At 33.9% G+C, this 20,105-nt stretch overlaps 1 protein-coding gene across 1 annotated transcript; it reads right to left on the minus strand.

Moving 5' to 3' along the window:
• Nucleotides 1-12,650: 12,650 nt before the first annotated feature.
• On the minus strand, nucleotides 12,651-16,415 carry LOC109151346. Its single transcript, XM_019299319.1, has 3 exons — nucleotides 16,309-16,415; nucleotides 15,967-16,152; nucleotides 12,651-13,024 (listed from the first exon to the last, which is right to left on the minus strand). Exons 1-3 carry the CDS (start codon nucleotides 16,364-16,366, stop codon nucleotides 12,837-12,839), a joined length of 432 nt encoding a protein of 143 aa, XP_019154864.1. The 5' UTR covers nucleotides 16,367-16,415; the 3' UTR covers nucleotides 12,651-12,836.
• Nucleotides 16,416-20,105: the final 3,690 nt, after the last annotated feature.

Genomic DNA, 20,105 nt, shown 5'->3' on the forward strand with positions numbered 1-20,105 from the left:
AATAGTTTAAAGGGAATTTATTTAGAAAGTTATACATTATACATGTATAACATGAAATAAGCATAGGTACGTGTTACCCGTCCTATCTCTTAAACCACATACATTATACATATGATTCATCTTGACACATCTGAGACGCCATTATATTATATTATTATTGGAAAAGAAATACAATATTATTCTCAAATCTTACTTATGTGACCAATGCGAGCCAAAAATAAATACAATATTATATTAATGATTGGCCTCCGTTCCCTATTCCTAGAGTAGATTAGAAGGGTGAGGAGCTCTCAAGTTTGGGGTTTAATAACCCAAGTATGTATATATATATATATATATATATATATATATATATATGTTTAATATTCTCGCTATATGTCTCTAAAGTCCTAAAGTCTTAATATTGAATTAAGGGATAAGGGTTAAATAGGCCTTCAACTATAGGTCAAAGTGCAATTAGCTCCATAAACTAATAAAAATTTCAATTAGGCTCTTCATCTCTTTACTTGTATGCATTTAAGTCCATAACTTTTTAAAATTGTGCAAATAGCTCCATTTGAGGGTAAACATAAAGGTAATAGCAGGTAAAATTGATTTTAAATTAAGTCCATAACTTTTTATTATTTATTTATTAAATTATATGCATTAAAAATATTTTTTTTATTTTAATTATTTAAAAAAAATTTAAAAAGAGGAGAAATTTACCTGTAACTTAATTGTAACCTGCTAATTAACTTAATAATTGCATAAAAGTGAAAAGATGAAGAGTCTAATTAGAATTTTTGTTAGTTTAAGGGGCTAATTGCATTTTGGCTTATAATTGAAGGGTCTATTTGACCCTTATCCTTTGAATTAAAGACAAAAAGTGAGCCATTTATAAGAGTTACTTTATGACCCTGTTTGGTAAAATAGGTAGCCTATAGGCTAATTTTGGCTTATTTGACGACTATTAGTTGTTTGACTTGGTTAAAAAAATCAATATAACAAGCCGTTTGGTTGAAAGTGGGGAATTACGTGGGAAAGGAATTGAAATTCCATGGGAGATGAAGTACTGGGAATAAAGTGAGAATTTAAATTTCAATGTTTGGTTTACAAGAATAGAATTACTGGGAATTTCAATTCCAATGTTTGGTATACATGGAAATTGAAAGGGAATAAGTAGTATAAAGTCCAAAATGCTCTGTATTAATTTTAGGTTAAAAAAGTGAGGGGTAAATTTGTCTCATCACTAGCTTTTTTACTTCCTAAAATCCCAAGAATTAAAATCTCAGGGGTACATGGGATTTTAATTCCATGAAAATTGGGGAATTGCAATTCCATGCAATTGCAATTCCTTCCAACCAAACTAAAGAATTTTATGGCCTTTGAAATTAGGTGGGAAAATTAAGTGGAAAAAGAATTTAAATTCCCTCCAACCAAACGCGCTGTAAGTGTTTGGTTAATTAGCTTTTTGTAACTCCAAAATGCTAAAATTCAAAAAGCTTTTCAAACCAACTTTTTCAATTAACTTTTTGAAAAAAGAAATTATACCAAACAGCTATCAGCTAACAGCTAATTTACCAAACACCTTTCTACAATCAGCTAATATTATCAACTAGTTATACCTTCTAATTAACCCAATCCGTCAACAGCCAACAACTAACATCTATCAGCTACCAGCCATTTACCAAACAGGGCTTATATATATAATAAAATTATAATTTTGATATCATTAGAGTGTAAAACATAATATAACTTCATTTTTACGGAGTATCTTTACTATCTAATTCTGCGTACACTTTTCTCTTATATAATTTGTTCTTGATTTTTGTATATGAAGGAGTCGGGGCAGTAACATGTTATATATGTAGATGAGAGTTAGGGTGAAATTAAAAATTACCCAAAATGGAGTCAAATCCAGCACAATGACCCGTTTGAGATCCAGAGATTTCGTTGATGCAGAAGTTGGTTGAGTATACACTGTTGGCTTTGCAGTCATCATGAAACATGCAAAGCTGCCCAGTCATGAACAACTGCTTCTTGTTTGGCCCTACGCTTATCTGTGCCATCAGAGTTAATGGCAATACTGCAACATGTATGTATAAATCTCACTTAATTTATGATTTACCTAAATCCAAATCTGGATATAAAGGCAGGCAGTATATATATGTGTGTAAGTGTGTATAGAGAGAGAGAGAGAGAACTAACAAGATGCAACCATGAAAAGAGCCAGTAAGAGCGGTAGTTTGATTGAAGTTTTCTCCATTTCTTGTTTTGGCACTCAATCTGCAGCAATGTGGAGCTAGTATAGCTAGGAGGAGTTAAGCATAATATGGATGATTAGCACCATATATATAGAGTTACACTCCCGTGCGAATGGATTGCCCAGGAGCGAAATAGGAATGACTGTCGTCCACGTGTCCAAATTTAATGAATGAGAAACACTGATTTTAAAAAAAATACGGTGTCATTTTTGTAAATAATTGAACATCGAAAAGTGTAAGTAGCAATTTCATATAGTGCACCTGAGTGCAAATAAAATGTATTACAAGTGAATGTAAATGTATTATAGGAGCAAGTAAAATTTACACTGATCATCAAAACTAAGTGCACCTGACGTTATAACAAGGTGCACATATAGTTATAAGTAGTTGCACCTAGGTGCAGGAATGTTTGCGGGTGATTTCACGGGTACTAACTACCCGTTGAACTCCCCGCAAGAACAAAAGCGATGCCAAACAGAACGAACTCAGATCAATGAATGCTAACAAGGCAAAATTACATGCACTTATAGGTGAAAGTAGGTGCACATGTAACTGATTTTTCCTGCAATTTTTACTTGCAAAGGTGCACCAACTACTTGCACATATAACACATTTACATGCACCAAAGTTCGAGTTATTTATAAAAATGTCACCGCGTCGTTTTTTTTAAATTACATCTGATTCGTTGATCTGGACACGTGGATGACGTTGATCTATTCGCATTTCCTTCCTGGGCACTTATTCGCACAGGAGTGCGACCATGATATATATATATATATATATATATATATATATATATATATATATATATATATATATATATATATATATATATATAGGGAAGGGATCAGGTGCATTTGTTGCTTCCCGTGCGAATGTGCGGTGGATTAATGTGCGTGAGGTTTATACTTAATGTGCGTGAGATTTGTACTCAATGTGCCTGAGATTTGTACTTAATGTGCGTCATGTTAATATGCGTGAGTTTTGTACTTAATGTGCCTGAGTATTGTGTTTAATGTGCGTGAGATTTGTGCTTAATGTGCGTGAGTATTTCAGAATTACGAGCTCAGAAGGAAACAGAACAGAAACTGACGCACATTAACGCCCAAGCTTCTTGTTACTTCTTCCTTCAATTTGGCTATGGATTCTGGATTATCAGCTACCTTCAATGCAGTTGAATGTTTATATAAATGACGCACGCACAGTAAAATTTGCACAGCAGCAAAGTGTGGATTTCTGTTGTATTAAACCCATAATACTTAACCACCATAGCTCGCCTCTGCATCATCATCATCAGGGAGGGGGCAAATGGCTACTGGGGATGGGGAAGAAGCTGACATCAATATTTTCTGCTGCATTTTACACATTCACGCACATTAAGTACAAATCTCAAGCACATTAAACACAACACTCACGCACATTGAGTATAAATCTCACGCACATTAATCCACCGCGCATCCGCACAGGAAGCATTCAACCGCACGGGAACCTTTCACTAATATATATATATATATATATATATATATATATATATATATATATATATATATATATATATATATATATATATATATATATATATATATATATATATATAGACACACACACACACACACACACACATAGAGAGAGAGAGAGAGAGAGGGAGTAAGGTTCAAGTGCGGTGATGTCCTTAGGTACGACGATACAACGTCACCAATAGTTCAACAAATATACACCATCAACGTTAGGAAAATGGACCACAAAAACACACACAAATTAGGTACGCATCACAAAAAATACACCATTAGGTGTGAGTAAAAACAACATACACTGTTCGGAAATACACTATTGGTGTGTGATGAGTTATATGGTGTATTTTTTTTTTTTTTTTTTTTTTTTGCATTTCATTGTGGTGTGTTTCGCTTACACTGTTGGTGCATGTTGTTGATACTGTTGGTATATTATGAAATTTTGCCACACCGTCGCACTTAAAGGCATCGCCGCATTTGAACTTTTTCCTATATAGAGGAATAAATATTTGTTTAAATTTAATATACATATATCTAGAGAATAAAATTTTAGTTTGTATGATAATACATACATAACTAAATATAAATTTTAAGAGGTGTATGTATCTAAACTAAATTCTATAAATTTATGGGGTGTTTCGGAAATAACTATTAATGGATTGGGTTATCGGGTTTGACAAGCTGATATCATTTGCTGATTCTAGAATAATGTTTGGTAAATTATGTGTTAGTTGATAGTTGATTACATGCAAAATGACCCTTAAGAGTATAATTTATTTTTCAAACAAATTGATCGAATTAGCTACTTAGCGTTTTGGAGCAATAAGGTGTTACAAAAAATTGATTAATCAAACACTTATATTTGTTGTTTAACTAAGTTACACAACTAATAGTGATCAAACAAGTCAAAATTAACTGATAACTTAACTATGTTACCAAATAGGGGTAAAAATCAATAATGATAAGATTTTAATAGAAAGTGCATTATGCTCAATTAGTTATTGTGTTAATTTGTGCATTATATTTACTTTCTAGTATGTATATATATAAATATTTTTTCTAAATTTTTTAAAATTTTCTTTCTAAGCTGTTAACATCATCAAATAAGATTGTGATTACCTTTGTTATACAAATTCTTTTTTATTTTCCATTCTTTTTCGTTGTTCATAATGTATTTTTATTATAATAATAATAATAATAATAATAATAATAATTATTATTATTATTATTATTATTATTATAGTAATAATAATAGTTATTATTAGTTGTAAACATCATCAAATAACAACGTTAAATATAATAACTTATACATTGTGATTATTTTTTATACATTTTTTTATTTTTCATTTTTTATTTGTTAATAATAATAATAATAATAATAATATTATTATTATTATTATTATTATTATTATTATTATTACTATTATATTATTATTATTATTATTATTATTATTATTATTATTATTTTATAATACATTTATTCAGTCATTTAATGTGCGCTATCTATTTGACCAGTTAACATAAAAATTTGGAAAAAAAAAATTACTCTGTTCTCAAATAAAATTATCTACAATTTCTTTTTTCATATGATTTATAATATTTTACTTGTCTAAAAACATAATAAATAACTATTATAGTTTTTACTCCGTAACATTATCTTTTTAGTCTAAATTCAAAATATTAATAGTAAAAAAGTTATCTATTTATGTGGACAATAAGGAACCAGACCCCATAATTGACTAATCTATTGCTGCCGACATTCACAATGGACTATATACTACGGCAGAATGGCTATCAATTTTCTTATCACAAATTCAGGAACGTGTGCCAAGGCGGTCTTGTCTTGAAATAATGCCGCGTGTATCGGAGAGCTGGGTATAGGGATGGCAATGGCTTGCGGATGTCTACATCCATCATCCGACCCACCTTATATTTTTTCCACTTATTTTCACTTCCAACTCGCATCGGGTGAACTCTTTCAAAATTCACCCCCATTCTCACCGGGTGCAAATGTCCACTACGGGTACTCACCACTTATTATTTTATTATTTTTTCAAAAAATAATATTTAAATTACTTACACATAATAAAATAATAAAATTCATTAGTGGTACTAAAACATAAAATAATATAAATATTTAAATATAATAATTAAATTGTTAATTTTTAAAATAAACTTAGTGGTTTAGATATAAAAAAATAGTAAAAAAATACACGAAATTATATATAACTACATACTAATACTTATTTTACTATTATATATATCATGGTAACTCAATTGAACATAAATCACCGCGCACAAGGCCCGCCCCCCCACTCCCCCCTCCACTTTGAGAGGTTGCTCCCACATTGCCGCTGGTGAGACTCAATCTCTAGTCATTCTTCCAAACTTTCACCTCTATAACCAGTTGAACTGCCCATACAAGTAATATTATATATATATATATATATATATATATATATATATATATATATATATATATATATATATATATATATTAACAATCATATATAGATTAACAATCATATAAGAACTCATCCTTAGGTAAGAACATAGGAACTCATCATAGCCATTTATTTAGGGTGATCAATGGTTTAGATTAAAATATATTTTTATGAGATTTTAGGGTTGATTTTTATTTATTTTAGATAGTTGGAGGGTATTAAGGGTATTTTAGTGCATAGTGAATTATGAAAATTGCGAGATCTTCTCCTTAGTTCCCACACTTCCTCTGCATCTACGAAGGAAACCATTGATCCATCGCCTCCAAGCCTGTGTTTTGTCGATCTGCTCCACGACGATGACAACAATTGTCTACAATCTTTTAAATCATTCGATACGTCCTGGCGAATTGAATATAGCTAATATCCATTCAAAACCAATTTCAATGTGGCTAATTTTAGGGAAAACGGCGAGGAAACCAAGTGGCAAACCTTAGAGCCATTTGTGTTTAGTATATCAAATCTTCATTCTGTGTTTAGTATATCAAATCATTATCATTTATGTTTGATTTTGTATGTGGCCATTGTGTATTCTTACTGACAGTATTTATTCTACATTGTGGCACACACAGTTCAACTCAAATGCACATTAGCTTGTTTTACATTTTTCATACACATTAATTCTGCAGAGTAGGGCACTCACGCTCAAGCCTAAGTGCACACCCCAGTCTATCAAATCGACCTGGTTATTGATTATACATACTAACATTATTATTGCACATTATGGCATACACAGTGCTGCCTAAGTGCACAACAAGTTGTTTTTTGTCTTTTCCCTTACGATTGTGCTTGATTTTGTTGTTTGCCAATTTCTAATGATTTCCATCGTTGTTCGCCCTTTGTCAAAAAGATTTATGGTCTGTGGTCCTTGGTGATGTGGTTGATGATCGGTGTGGGGTTGTCGTACGGAATTGAAGCTTGTTCCTAGAAGAATGCAGAAGCTTTGGCGTGATGTACGTAACAAAGTGGATGACTTATATGCGTCAGATTTTTTTGGTTGATCGAGTTTAACATACACCATTTGAAGAACATCTGTAGTGCAGTTGAATACCGTGACGTTGTTGAACAATGCTACCTATGTGTGCTCATTTGAGCAGGTTGATCAGTACTTTTGCTTAGTTCACATTTATGCTCATTTATGTATTCTATTTATGATGTGATAGAGTAATAGGACAAGCACCCAACCCGGGCCACCAACAAGCACCTAACTCGATACCTAGAAGTCCAACGGGCATAATCATTTACTAGGGGGTCATTTACTACCGCTTATTTAAGACAGAGTTTAAGAGAAATAAAGTGTTCGGCACCTCATTATGATATAATCGTTACTTACCATTAGCAGGGTAGTATAAGTAGGAGATTCTTTGTTAAGCAGGGGTACACATTCTGATTCTTGTACTGAAACACTTAGCAATACAATTTGTTACATATCGATTATGTTCTTTGGGAACATATTTACCGTCATGATGTTTGGAATTTATTCATCGGATCTTTTGTGTTTTTTGTTTTTTTTTTTTTTTATTGGTTGACGCTTTGCTCTAATTTATTCCTCAGGTGTTATGTTATTTTTTGGTTTTTTAATGAACATTTCTGTGTTTTGTTTATGATGTTGGAAATTTAAACACGTTGAGTGCAACAGTCTGTGCTTTATGTGCTATTGTGTGGATTATTTTTGTGCGAACTCTGTATGCACATAGTGAAATACAGTGTGGCACATCATAATCCCACGCTATTTTCTGTATCAGTTTGTTTGAGCATCGTGGCACACACTCGTAAACCCAAGTACACACCCTAATCTATCACATCAAACAGGCTTTTGTGTATTCATACTATTAGTATTACTGTACAATATGGCACACACAGTTCAACCCAAGTGCACACATATATACTTCTTCTATGTCTTTTCATACACACTCGTTTTTCACATTATGTCACTCACAGTTTAACCCAAGTGCACACTGTAGTCTATAACATCAAGATGGTTTTCGTGGATCCGTTCTGTCAGTATTATTGCACATTACGACACATACAGTTCAGCCCAAGTGCACACCAAGCTATTTTCCTTGAATTGATTTTGTCATGATTATTGAACATTTTGACACACACAATTCAACCCAAGTGCACACTGGTCAGGTTTATGTGCACACCCTTCTTATCGCAATGGCACACAGTTAAAAACAAATGTACACATGCGTACGAACAAGTTCTTACGCTAGGCCCACACATGCACACTTTGCAATGCATACATGGACACTTTGCAATGCATACATGGACACTTTGCAATGCATACATGCACAAACTGACAGTGTTATGCTTTTTTTAGTATCAAATCCACGTTATGCATACAATTCTTATTTTAAGGGCAAACACTTAACAACTAATAGGCACACGTTTATTCTCGTATTAATACAAAGTCCAAATCTGAATTGCTTTTTTTTTTTTTTTTCCTCCTTTCTCCCCCTTCTTTATTCATTTTATTTATTTTATTTCATTATTGTACATATTTATATACAGATTTTTTGTGGACATTATGGCACATACAGTTTAATCGAAATGCACACCGCAGTCTATCACATCGTATTGTCTTACATGTTGTCATATATTGAGTAACATTGCACATTATGGCACACACAGCATAACCCAAGTGCACATCGTAGTCTGCTAAATCAATTTGTATCACGTTTATTCATTCCCAAACATATTAATTAAGAATGAGCTAAATATATGTATGTATGTATTGAATTTGAGAAGCGCTGCCCAACCAAAGACTTCATTGACTCTTCACGCTCTGAAGTCTAGTATCTCGTTGGTCCTGGTGAAATATTCATCAAACACCCACATGAACTCCCTGATGAGCCGTCAAGACCTGTGAATCATTGAATTCATTATTTACTTATATGGTTAAGCAATGTGGCACAAACATCCGGACCAAGGTGCATGCACTCAGGATTTTTGTGGTTAGTGTGGCACATTCATTAGCCCGTAAGTGCATACACGAAAATCATGACTTCAGAGAATGAGATGTGTGCATGTACACAGGATTCCTATGGCCTATGTGGCACATTCATTACCCCGTATGTGCCTACATTATAGCCTAAATGCACGCCCCAACCTATCACAGGGGTATTTGTGTGTACACATTCGTATACGTGTACATGCACACATCCCACTCTCTATACTCGTGATTACCGTATGTAGACTTACCTTAAGTCGTAGGTGGACACAACCCTGGTGGATATGATAGGCGGGGGTGTGCACTTGCGTAACGTAGTGTGTGCCATAATATGCAGAATTAGTGTGTGTATAACAAGACGGAAAATATTTGAATGTGCACTTAGATTGTGTTGTTTGAGTCGTACTGTCTACCAAATATACTGACCCAATGAATTCACGTAAACTAGATTGTTACAAGACAATGTTGTGCACTTGCGTGATTTGGTGTGTGCCATAACGTACATGACAAATAGCAAAAATGACAGAATCATAACAAGATGGCAGCCAAATGTACAGACCACTCTTGTTGAACATTCCCTACCAAGAGTGTCAACAAAACACATGGATGGATGTATTCAAATAAATTGTAAGCGCTTCCACACAGCAACACGAATGGATGTATTCAAATAAATTCCAATTATACGTACGCACAGTTATATAGGGACAAATATTAATGTTACTTGGGTTTTCACCACTTGCCATTGTTCTTCAACAGTCGGCGATGACCGGTGGGCTGCGTTTCTCTCCTAAATCCGACGATGCACACGTCAGGCAGAGATTCGCAGGGGTTGGTCGGAGAGGTCCCTGTCGCAGCGGTGTTGTTCGCGGAATAGCAGAAAGAATAGAGTCCTGAATCATCTACTTTTCCTATATTCTTGGGATAATTTAAAATATAATATTAATTATTAGTTGTTGGCTGCTGAAAATTACCCCAGTATCCCTTAAAATTACTTATAGTAATGGTCTCCTTATTAATGATTAATTAATATAAACCATTGATGGGATGAGATTCAAAGGCTTAGATTAGTTCTTATGTTCCTACCTAAACATGAGTTCTCACTTGAAGCGCTCCCTATATATATATATATATATATATATATATATATATATATATATATATATATATATATATATATATATATATATATATATATACACACACACACACACACACACACACACACACATGGTGGGTCAAGTGGGGGGTTCTAGGCGAGTTTTGTACATAGAAACCGAATCCAACCCGACCCATCGCGGATTTACTTTTTTAAGACACACCCGACCCACCACCCACCATCACCCAAAAAACCCGATCCATGCGGGGTGAATTCGGATGGATATCCGCGCGACAGATTGAAATTGTCATCCCTAGTTGGGTAATACTAGGATTCTTAAATGAAGGGTATTTATAATTTTTAGAGAAATGAAAAATTATAAAATAAAAAAAAAGAATTTAAAAAGGTGTACATAAATATATTTTTAAAATTAAAACAAAATTAGAGAATCAAAAAAAATAGGGAAAGAAAAGAAACAAAAAAAAAAACAACATATAATTGAAATAAATATAGCCTAATTTTCATTCAACGATAAAAACATCATCAAACAATTTGTAAAATAACGAATTAATTGTTTTTTTTTTTTTTAAACAGTGGAGTCCACCATAAACGGAGTATAGAGATACAAAACGGGGGTAGGAAAACAATAGCTTTATACCCGGGGCGCTAAGCCTAAAATAGTCCTTGTTTTGGAGAAAAAAAAAAGTCCGAGGTACAGGTTCAAAATAACGGCCCAATAATAGACCAGAGACCACTAGAGCAGTGTGCCTATTGTGCCTAAATCCTCCCCATCGAAGGGAGGGAAGGATGTTTTATATAGTGTGAAGGGCCTTTTGGATTGCTGACAAGTGTATGACATCAACTAGCCTTCCGTATCTATCCTCCACGTGTCCCATGCATGCCTCATGTCTTCACCCACATCTCCACCCTCTCTCCCACCTTCTTTACCACCCCTCCTACCTCTCACTACCACCCCAGCAAGTAGGGGCGACGAGGGTGCATGGTCCCCGCTAGTCATGTCATGCCATGGGAAGTCCGATGGGCTCACATTACTAGCCATGCGCTAGCTTGAAGGGTCGATTACCAACCCCCTGCCGTACCTTACCCCTCCATACCATACCGCACCATTCCAAACATCACAACGCACTGCCTCGCACCTGCGGGAAAAAGGGGCGCCGCTGAGGTGCAGTGCCCGAGGGCGCACCACCCTGCCCCCGCCGCGCCACGGCCTGAGGTGGCCGGTGAGACACCCCGCCGGCAGGCCAATGACCGGTCGTGGCCTGCTAGTGAATCTGCCCTGCCCGCCCAAGATGTAAGGCATAAATATAAGTTGTAAAGCTTTGGTAAACTTGAGATGATGTGGTCTGATGGTTTTGGACGCGCGTTGTTATGCGAGATGGCGTGGGTTCGAAACCCACGAACCCACTGGTAGCCCCCCTTTTTTACTCCTGCATTTTACTCTCACTCGCCAGTGGCCTTCACTAGTCGCGCCGGTGGGGCGTCGCCAGCGCCCCCCAGCGGTTATGTCCCGGTAACCTCTTCTCTCTCTTCCTTTGTGTATTTTGGGTCACCATGCATGCTTGTCTTCCTAGCACAATAAGACTTGGGCCAAATTTGTTAAAATAATGTTAAATTACAAATGATGTGATATTATTTTACTGAATTCTATAGAAGATTGTAAAGGGTATGTAAATGTGTATCTGTAGGTTACGTTGATACAATTTTACATTAGTTGCAGAAGAGTTTAATTTATTGAATGATATTTAAGTTGGGGTCAAATCTCCACTCGTGAACTAATTAGTTTTTATGATAGAATTAGGATCTTCACTTAGGTGTCGCATCATATTGCTAGTACTCTTGTTGAGAGGCAAATGGAGGTCGGGAAAGGGCTACCTAGAAGACTGCCACTCAATATGGCAATAAGCTTGATAAAGTTCAAAGGGTCGGGAACCGAGAAAAGTTTGAGGTCAAAGCTATCTAGATTGAAATTCGTTCAGTACTTGGCCAATGTCTACATTGCAGATAGGGTGACCTAAGTTAACCCTAGTTTTACTGATTTTGACTTAAACTTTAGTTTTTAGTTTTATTTTTTATTTATTTACTTTTTTAAGAGTAGCCCGTCTCAAGTTTGCACAGCTAACCTATAGTAACATTTAGTCGTTAACTATAGTTGGAATGTGCTAAATTACAACTCAGATGCAAGGATAAAATAAAGAAGAAGATGATTGGTTTTCAGTTGGCAATCTTAGAAGTGACAGGATCGGAGAATGCCTATATATAATTTTACTGAAGGAATGAGTGCCACAGCCCACACGAATGAAACTAATATGCTCGTCATTCAATACAAAGAAACAATAAAAGAGGAAAGTTATTATGAAACCATCAATGCATAACATTGCATGCAATACAACAACATATTACATAATTAAGCATGCATGCAGGCAGATAATTGATCTCTTGTAGGATTAATGCATGGACATCATATCATTATTAGGGATATAATGTTGTGAATGATATGATAGGAGATATATATCAAACACACATGCCATCTAAAATTATTTTCTCACATGCCGCTGCTACTGGGCAGCCCCTGCAATCGTCGTCTGTTTCACACTTTCCACAACCACTGGGCTTTGCCTTGCTTTTCTTCTTCTTCTTCATCTTCTCCTTCTTCTTCTTGTGCTTCTCTTTCTTGCACTTGCTGTTTTCCAGCTCTGTTTCTGATACAATATAAGGCCAACGAAACCCAACACAAAATCACAAGAATTAAGACTTGCAGCAGGCATGGCACCGCTACAAAATCGCCTATCTTGAATGGCAACTATATATATATATATATATAGGGAAGGGTTCAGGTGCGGATATAGCTTCCCGCAGGGACGGAGGGAGAGGGGTGCAGGAGGGCGGCTGCCCCCCTCACCCCACCCCTACCCCCACCCCATATATAGTATTTGTATGTATATATGTATATATAGTACATGTTTTAGTATTAGTATAAAAAAACTATAAAATATTAATAAGAACTGAGTTAGAGTAGGTGGTAGAGCACAACTTGGTAATAATGAAGTTTAAGGGTTCAAATTTTAGTATCAACATTGTTTAATAATTCTTATTTAATAGCTTGTTTAATATTACACACACACTCTATAATAAGATGTGTAATTTAAAATGTGTTTTCTATTCAAATTATTTTATTAATTATGTTTCATATTTTGTTATGAATATTTTTATAAAGTTTCGATGTGTTTTATTTTTCGTCAATATCCAACAATATTTACAATTATATTTCTTAGGTATTTTATTTATTTATTTTTAAATTATCTCGTTTGTTTTAACGTTTCGCCTTTTCTAGAAAAATTTTCTGAACCCGTCTGTATTGTTTCGCCACCCCTCAACCGAATTTCTGGCTCCGTCCCTGGCTTCCCGTGCGGTTAGATCTGAACTGTTGATCAAATTTAGATCAACGGCTCAAATCAATGAAAATTTAAAAAAAAAAAAAAAAAAAAAAAAAAAAAAAAAACGCGTGTCTGGAAGAAAGAAGCATAAGCTAAAAATGACGCACCTTAAGTGATAGAAACATGCATCTTAAGTGTTAGATCTTAAGCACAAACTCACGCACATTAAGTACAAAACTCACACACATTAAGCACAACCTCACGCACATTAAGCACAAAACACACGCACTTTAAAAATTAACTCACAGACTTTAAGTTTCAACAACTATTGACATTAAGCACAAACTCACGCACATTAAGTACAAAACTCACGCACATTAAGCACAACCTCACGCACATTAAGCACAAAACTCACGCACTTTAATTATTAACTCACAGACTTTAAGTTTTAACAACTACTCACATCAAGCACAACCCCACACACATTAAGCACAAACCTCACGCACCTTACGCACAAACCTCACGCATATTAACCACAGATCCGCTCACCTTAATTTTGACCTAGATGCAAAAATTACAAAATTACCACCGCGTTTTTTTTTTTTAAAAATTTTGGTAATCCTGGACGTTGATTTAAGCGAGATGAATGGCCCAGATTAAACCGCACAACCGCACCTGGGCACCTTAACCGCACCAGAACCTAATTATATATATATATATATATATATATATATATATATATATATATATATATATATATATATATATATATATATATATATATATATAGCCATTCTAATAAAAATTGAGGCCATGTGCAATATATCTTAGAAGTCTTTTTTTTTTTTAAAAAAAAAAAGTAATTTCTATATATAAATATGGAATAAGGTTCAAATTTGCCACTAAACTTAACCTTAAAGTGCAATTAGGTTACTGAATGAAAAAAAATGTACAATTAGATCATTAAACATTATAAAATCATGCAATTTGTCCCAAGTGACCTGCAATAGCAGGTTACCAATAGGTAATTAGCTAAATGCACTTTCAGGTTAAGTTCAGTGGCCAATTTGAACCTTATTCCTATAAATAATAGTTGCTCCAAAATTTGTATCAAAATATAAATATTATATAAAAATATATCTAAAATTTCATTTAAAAAGTGACATGCGCGGTGCACATTTAGACCCAAAATCATCCACCAAAATTTTGATATTAACTTCTTCTAAAAGCTCATTTTTAATGGACATTAAACTATTCCATCGAGTCTCTCTTGCAACGTAACATACTTGATCCTAAGTAAAATTTCAACAATTTCAACTTTGAAAAACTCTTTTCTGCAGAGGCAATAGTAGCATTTGGAAAACAACCCATCTATTTCAATGAATTCAATATACTAATTGCCACTCTCTTTTTTTTTTCGATAAAATCTCTCTAAACAATTTTAGCTCAATATATAATTCATTTCTATCAATATATCACCCTCATTGAGATTTGGGAATTGAATTGAAAAATAAAAATAATGGTAATTGCTAATTAGCATAAGGTCCGAGTCGAAGATGCTAATTGTTATTTTGAGATTTTGAATTGGGAATTGTCATTCTTAATTAACAATGGTACTTGTCAATCGAGATTTAGGAACTGGGAACCGCCAAAAGTAGGGAAGGGAATCAAGGATTAGAAAATGTATACACACACACACACACACACACACACACACACACACGTACTTTTTTTTTTGGGGGGGGGGGGGGGGGGGGGGGGGTAAAGTAATTGCCAATTAGGCTCAATTTCACACTCTCAGAAATTAGTTCAATCTCCTTGCACTTAGCTTGAAATCATGTATACTATATATACATATATATATTTTTTTAAAATATGGGGCCCCCAAAAATTGGGGGCCCTGTGCGATCGCACATGTTAGACATGCTCAGAACCGGTCGCACATATATTTTTTTTAGGAATTTACTTTCCGCGAAACAGAAAGTAACCACGTTTTTTTTTAAAGAAATCACTACACCTTTTAAATAAAAGTGTAATGTTTTGTCATGTATTTATTTATGGTTTTATCACCGCACTTTTTCAACTATACACTACACTTCTATTAAGCAGTGTAGTGAAAGGTTATACTTCTATGTTCACTTTTGTAGTAGTGAAAGTATTAAAAATAAATTTTATATCAGTAGTCTACTTTATAAGATGAACCATGGTTAATGATATAATGATAGATCATAAAATGAGGAAGGTATATACTAAATCTAAAATTTTACCCAAAGTTGAACCAAATCCAACGCAATGTCCGATTTGAGATTCAGAGATTTTGTTGATGCAGAAGTTTCCAGTGTAGAGGCTGTTGGCTTTGCAGTCATGATGAGATCTGCAAAGTTGCCCAGTCATGAACAACTGCTTTCTCTCTGTTCCTTCAGCTAATCTTGCACTTGAACTCGATGCCAAAACTACATATATGTACAAAACTCACTCATTATTACTATTCATAAGACACTACATTCTGCATGTATATGTATATGTGTGTGTATATATATATATATGTGTGTGTGTGTGTATATAAATATGGAGAAAAGGAGAAAGTGAGGGAGGGAGAGATAACTAACAAGATGCAGCCATGAAAACACATAGTAAAGAGGCTAGCTTCATTGAAACTCTCAACATCTCTTGCTTTGTCTATTGAATCTGCAGTAGAATGCATATGCAATCTATATATAAGTTTGAACTCTAAATTTAGGAACCCTTCACGTCTCCCGTCTTGGCTTGGGGAGCTTGTGAGGAAAGATAATTAAATTACAAAAATTACAATGGTACAATAATTTAAGTACTCACTTATTTCTCAAGGATCTTTTACAAGATATTTGAATTCACAGGGATTTTATGCCCTAGCAGGGCTAAGCAATTAATATTATTTGTTGGTCAAATCAACTAACGCAATCAGTTAACAACTAATCGTTAATACAATCAAGTTTGAACTCACAACCTCCCATATGAGAGCAGGGAGTCCAACCTTGGTTCCATTAGACCACAAGGTCTTCACATGAAATAAGACTTTAATTAGTTTTTCGAAGTTCATTCCTTGGTTCCAGGACTACATGGTCTAATGGTATCCGGGTTGGACTTTCAATTGGAAGATTATGAGTTCAAGCCTCAGTAGAGGCGTTATTGGTTCTTTGTGTTTCAGTAGGTTGAGAAAGTATATGAACAGATACTACAATGTAATAGAGCCAGTAACTTTCAAAAAATAAAAAAAAAAAAAAAAATTAGTTGGGGAGGAATGAACTTCGAAAAACTTTTAAAAATCATGTTGTTAATTTTAAATTTGAGGCTAAAAATGAGCATCTTTTGCTAAAATTGAAATGTTAGAGACTAAAAATGACTATAAAAACAGTAGATTGTTTTACTTTTTAATTTTGGTTAGTTACATTACAAACTAACCAATAAGCATCTCAAATAAACAAAAAATATATATAGAGAAAAGAAGTGTAAAACAAACTAATGTTTCACTCTTCGAGACACAGGTCTTGAAACAATCAAATACACTATTTTAAAAAATCGTGAGTTGTGCGATCTAACATATCAAAATACATTAAAATAAGTCACTTTTTATATCAGAGACGTCATTTCTGACCGCAAATTATATCATTGAATACAACCTATCTTTCATCATGGACTCTATTCTAAAGGGAAATTCTATTCACACCTCCATTTTTACTATTTGCACCACCTACATAATAGGTCAAACTACTTTATAGGTGGTGCTAACTACAAATTGCTATTTACAGCACATTATTTAATGTGGTCAAAAGAATAATATTTATTTTAATTTTTTTTTTACAATTAAATTATTAAAAAAAAAAAAACTTAGCGTCACCTCCTCCGGTGAGAAGGCAACTGCCTTCTCATTGAAGAAGGCAACTGGGCTGCCTTCTCCGGTGAGAAGGCAGCCCAGTGGGTCGCCTTCTCATGGGTAGAAACTACTTGGGTTGCCTTCTCCGGTGAGAAGGCAGTCCTGCCTTCTCACCGGAGAAGGTGACCGGGGAGTTTTTTTTTTTTTTTTTTTTTAATGAATTAAATTTTGAATTAATTAATTATTATTTAAATCTAATAAATGTGGTTTGAATAAGGGGGTGCAAATAGCATTTTGACCACCCATTAGACTATTTGCACCACTTATGTATTTATTATAATTTTTCACCTTTTTAGATTTTCAATGTACTTTATATCCCATTTTAGTCAAAGGGGGTGCAAATAGCAACACCCATTCTAAAATGATATTTAAATTATAATTTCGTAAATAAATTAAAAGCATGTTAACTACTGATACAATATATTAATTGCAGCGGCATAATATGCCGCAATTTATTAGTTGAAGACACCAAATATGCAGGATCGTTTTATTAAAAATAGGTATTAGAATGTAGTATTTGTTCATATACTTTCTCAGCCTATTAAAATACAAAGAACCAATAACGCCTCTATTGAAGCTTGAACTCACAACCTTCCAGATAGAAATTCAACCCAAGTACCATTAGACCACATAGTCTTATCTTAGTTAATGTAATTGAGTCTAAATCCATTTGAACTTCAAGTTATTCACTAGAATTTTATTTTCAATTACAATTAAAACCAATTTATAGGTTCTAAAGTAATTATTAAGTATAAAAATAATTGATTATATATAAATTATTTTTTAAAAAAATTGGATCCTAAAAAATTAGGGGCCTTGCTATCACCCTAGACTCTATTACAATGTAGTATCTCAACCCACTGAAACACAAAGAGGAGCCAATAACGCCTCCACTCAAGCTCAAAATCACAACTTCAAACCTCCCATATGGGAGTCCAACCTGGGTACCATTAAACCACAAGGTCTATTAATTGCACAAATATAATTTTTAAATTAAAATTCACAATGTTAAGTAGACTCTATGATTCATGGTATAACAATTTGATTTCTAACGTACACATCTTTTGACTTTTCGTAAATTAAAACAGCCACCAAGACAGACAATGCTATATACTCTTGGAGAACGGTTTGCGGATCTGGACTGTGACTTTTCTTCCCAATAACATTAATAAATAGCTGATATACAATTGGAGTTTGGTTCTATTTTATTTATTTATTCATTTACAATTGTGTGTGCGTTCTTTTCTTCTTCTAATACACAGTGAAACAGAAGAGAACAACGAAACCAAATAATAATAATAATAATGAAAAATTGTAATTTAATGCACCTCCATAATATGTCAATTATTAATGTCTGAATTATTAGTAGTGTAAATGTTATTCTCAATTTTCAAAATGATACACATATTGCACTTTTCATACTATACGAGAAGAAAATTAAGGGCAACATTTACACTACGGTAGAATAAATTGTTATATACATATTCTCTTAATCTTCAAGTGCTTGACTTGTATACACTACTAGTCTAGTTGAGAGACAGTGAAAATTGTATGTAATTTGTCAAAATGAATTCTAAGAGGCTTGGTTAGTTAGAGCATTAGCTAATTGATCACCGGTGGATATATGCCTAATAGAAAGAACTTCTTTTTGAACAAGATGTTTCAAGCATAAAAGAAGCGCAAGGTTAGCACCAAGGTAGACTACACCTGCATTATTGTCATAATAGATGACTATGTTGCACTTGAGAGAAAAAACCAATTTCTTTGAGCAAATTATTAGTTACCCAAATAATTTTGGCAATGATAACAACAAAAGCTTATTACTAAGCTTGTACATACATAATCTAAAAATTGTGCATTCCTTCCGGCCCTAAACTCCAAAAAATAGGATTGCATCACAGATAAACAAAGTAAGTAGTAATATATAGTTGATAATCATCCTTATTACTAACCAATCTAGTTTCTATAAGAAAATGCATAAATATAAGGAGAATGCATATTGTTTTTGTGCATTTACTGATAATTGTAAATTGTGCAGATTGGCTCGCGAACCTGGGTCAGATGATCGATTGGGGCACTCTAGCTCACTCTAGCTAACGCTCCAGCGGAATTGAATGATTTACTTGAATTGGGGCGGATGCGCACAATATGCCTAGTCTCCGTGTTAGATAACGCTCTCATGTGAGAGCTTCAGATGTACCAAAAAAATAAGGAGAATTCATAAATATGAGGAAATCACGGTGTAAAACATACCCAATGTTGATAGAATCTTGTAAGCACCTTATTAGGAGATACTTAAGTGCACACCAATGTGTGCTAGTAGGATGATGTATATATGGAGGAATTTTATTCATAGCAAAGACAATGTTAGGATATATGGGTACTATTGAAGACTCCCAAGTCCCAACTAATGCCTAATACTTAGTACAATTATCAATAAATGCGCAAAAATAAAGTGAGAGTTTAGAGCAAGAGGCATGGAGATTGAGTTAG

Source organism: Ipomoea nil, unplaced genomic scaffold, assembly GCF_001879475.1.
Source record: "Ipomoea nil cultivar Tokyo-kokei standard unplaced genomic scaffold, Asagao_1.1 scaffold2283, whole genome shotgun sequence".
NCBI classification, from domain to species: Eukaryota; Viridiplantae; Streptophyta; class Magnoliopsida; order Solanales; family Convolvulaceae; genus Ipomoea; species Ipomoea nil.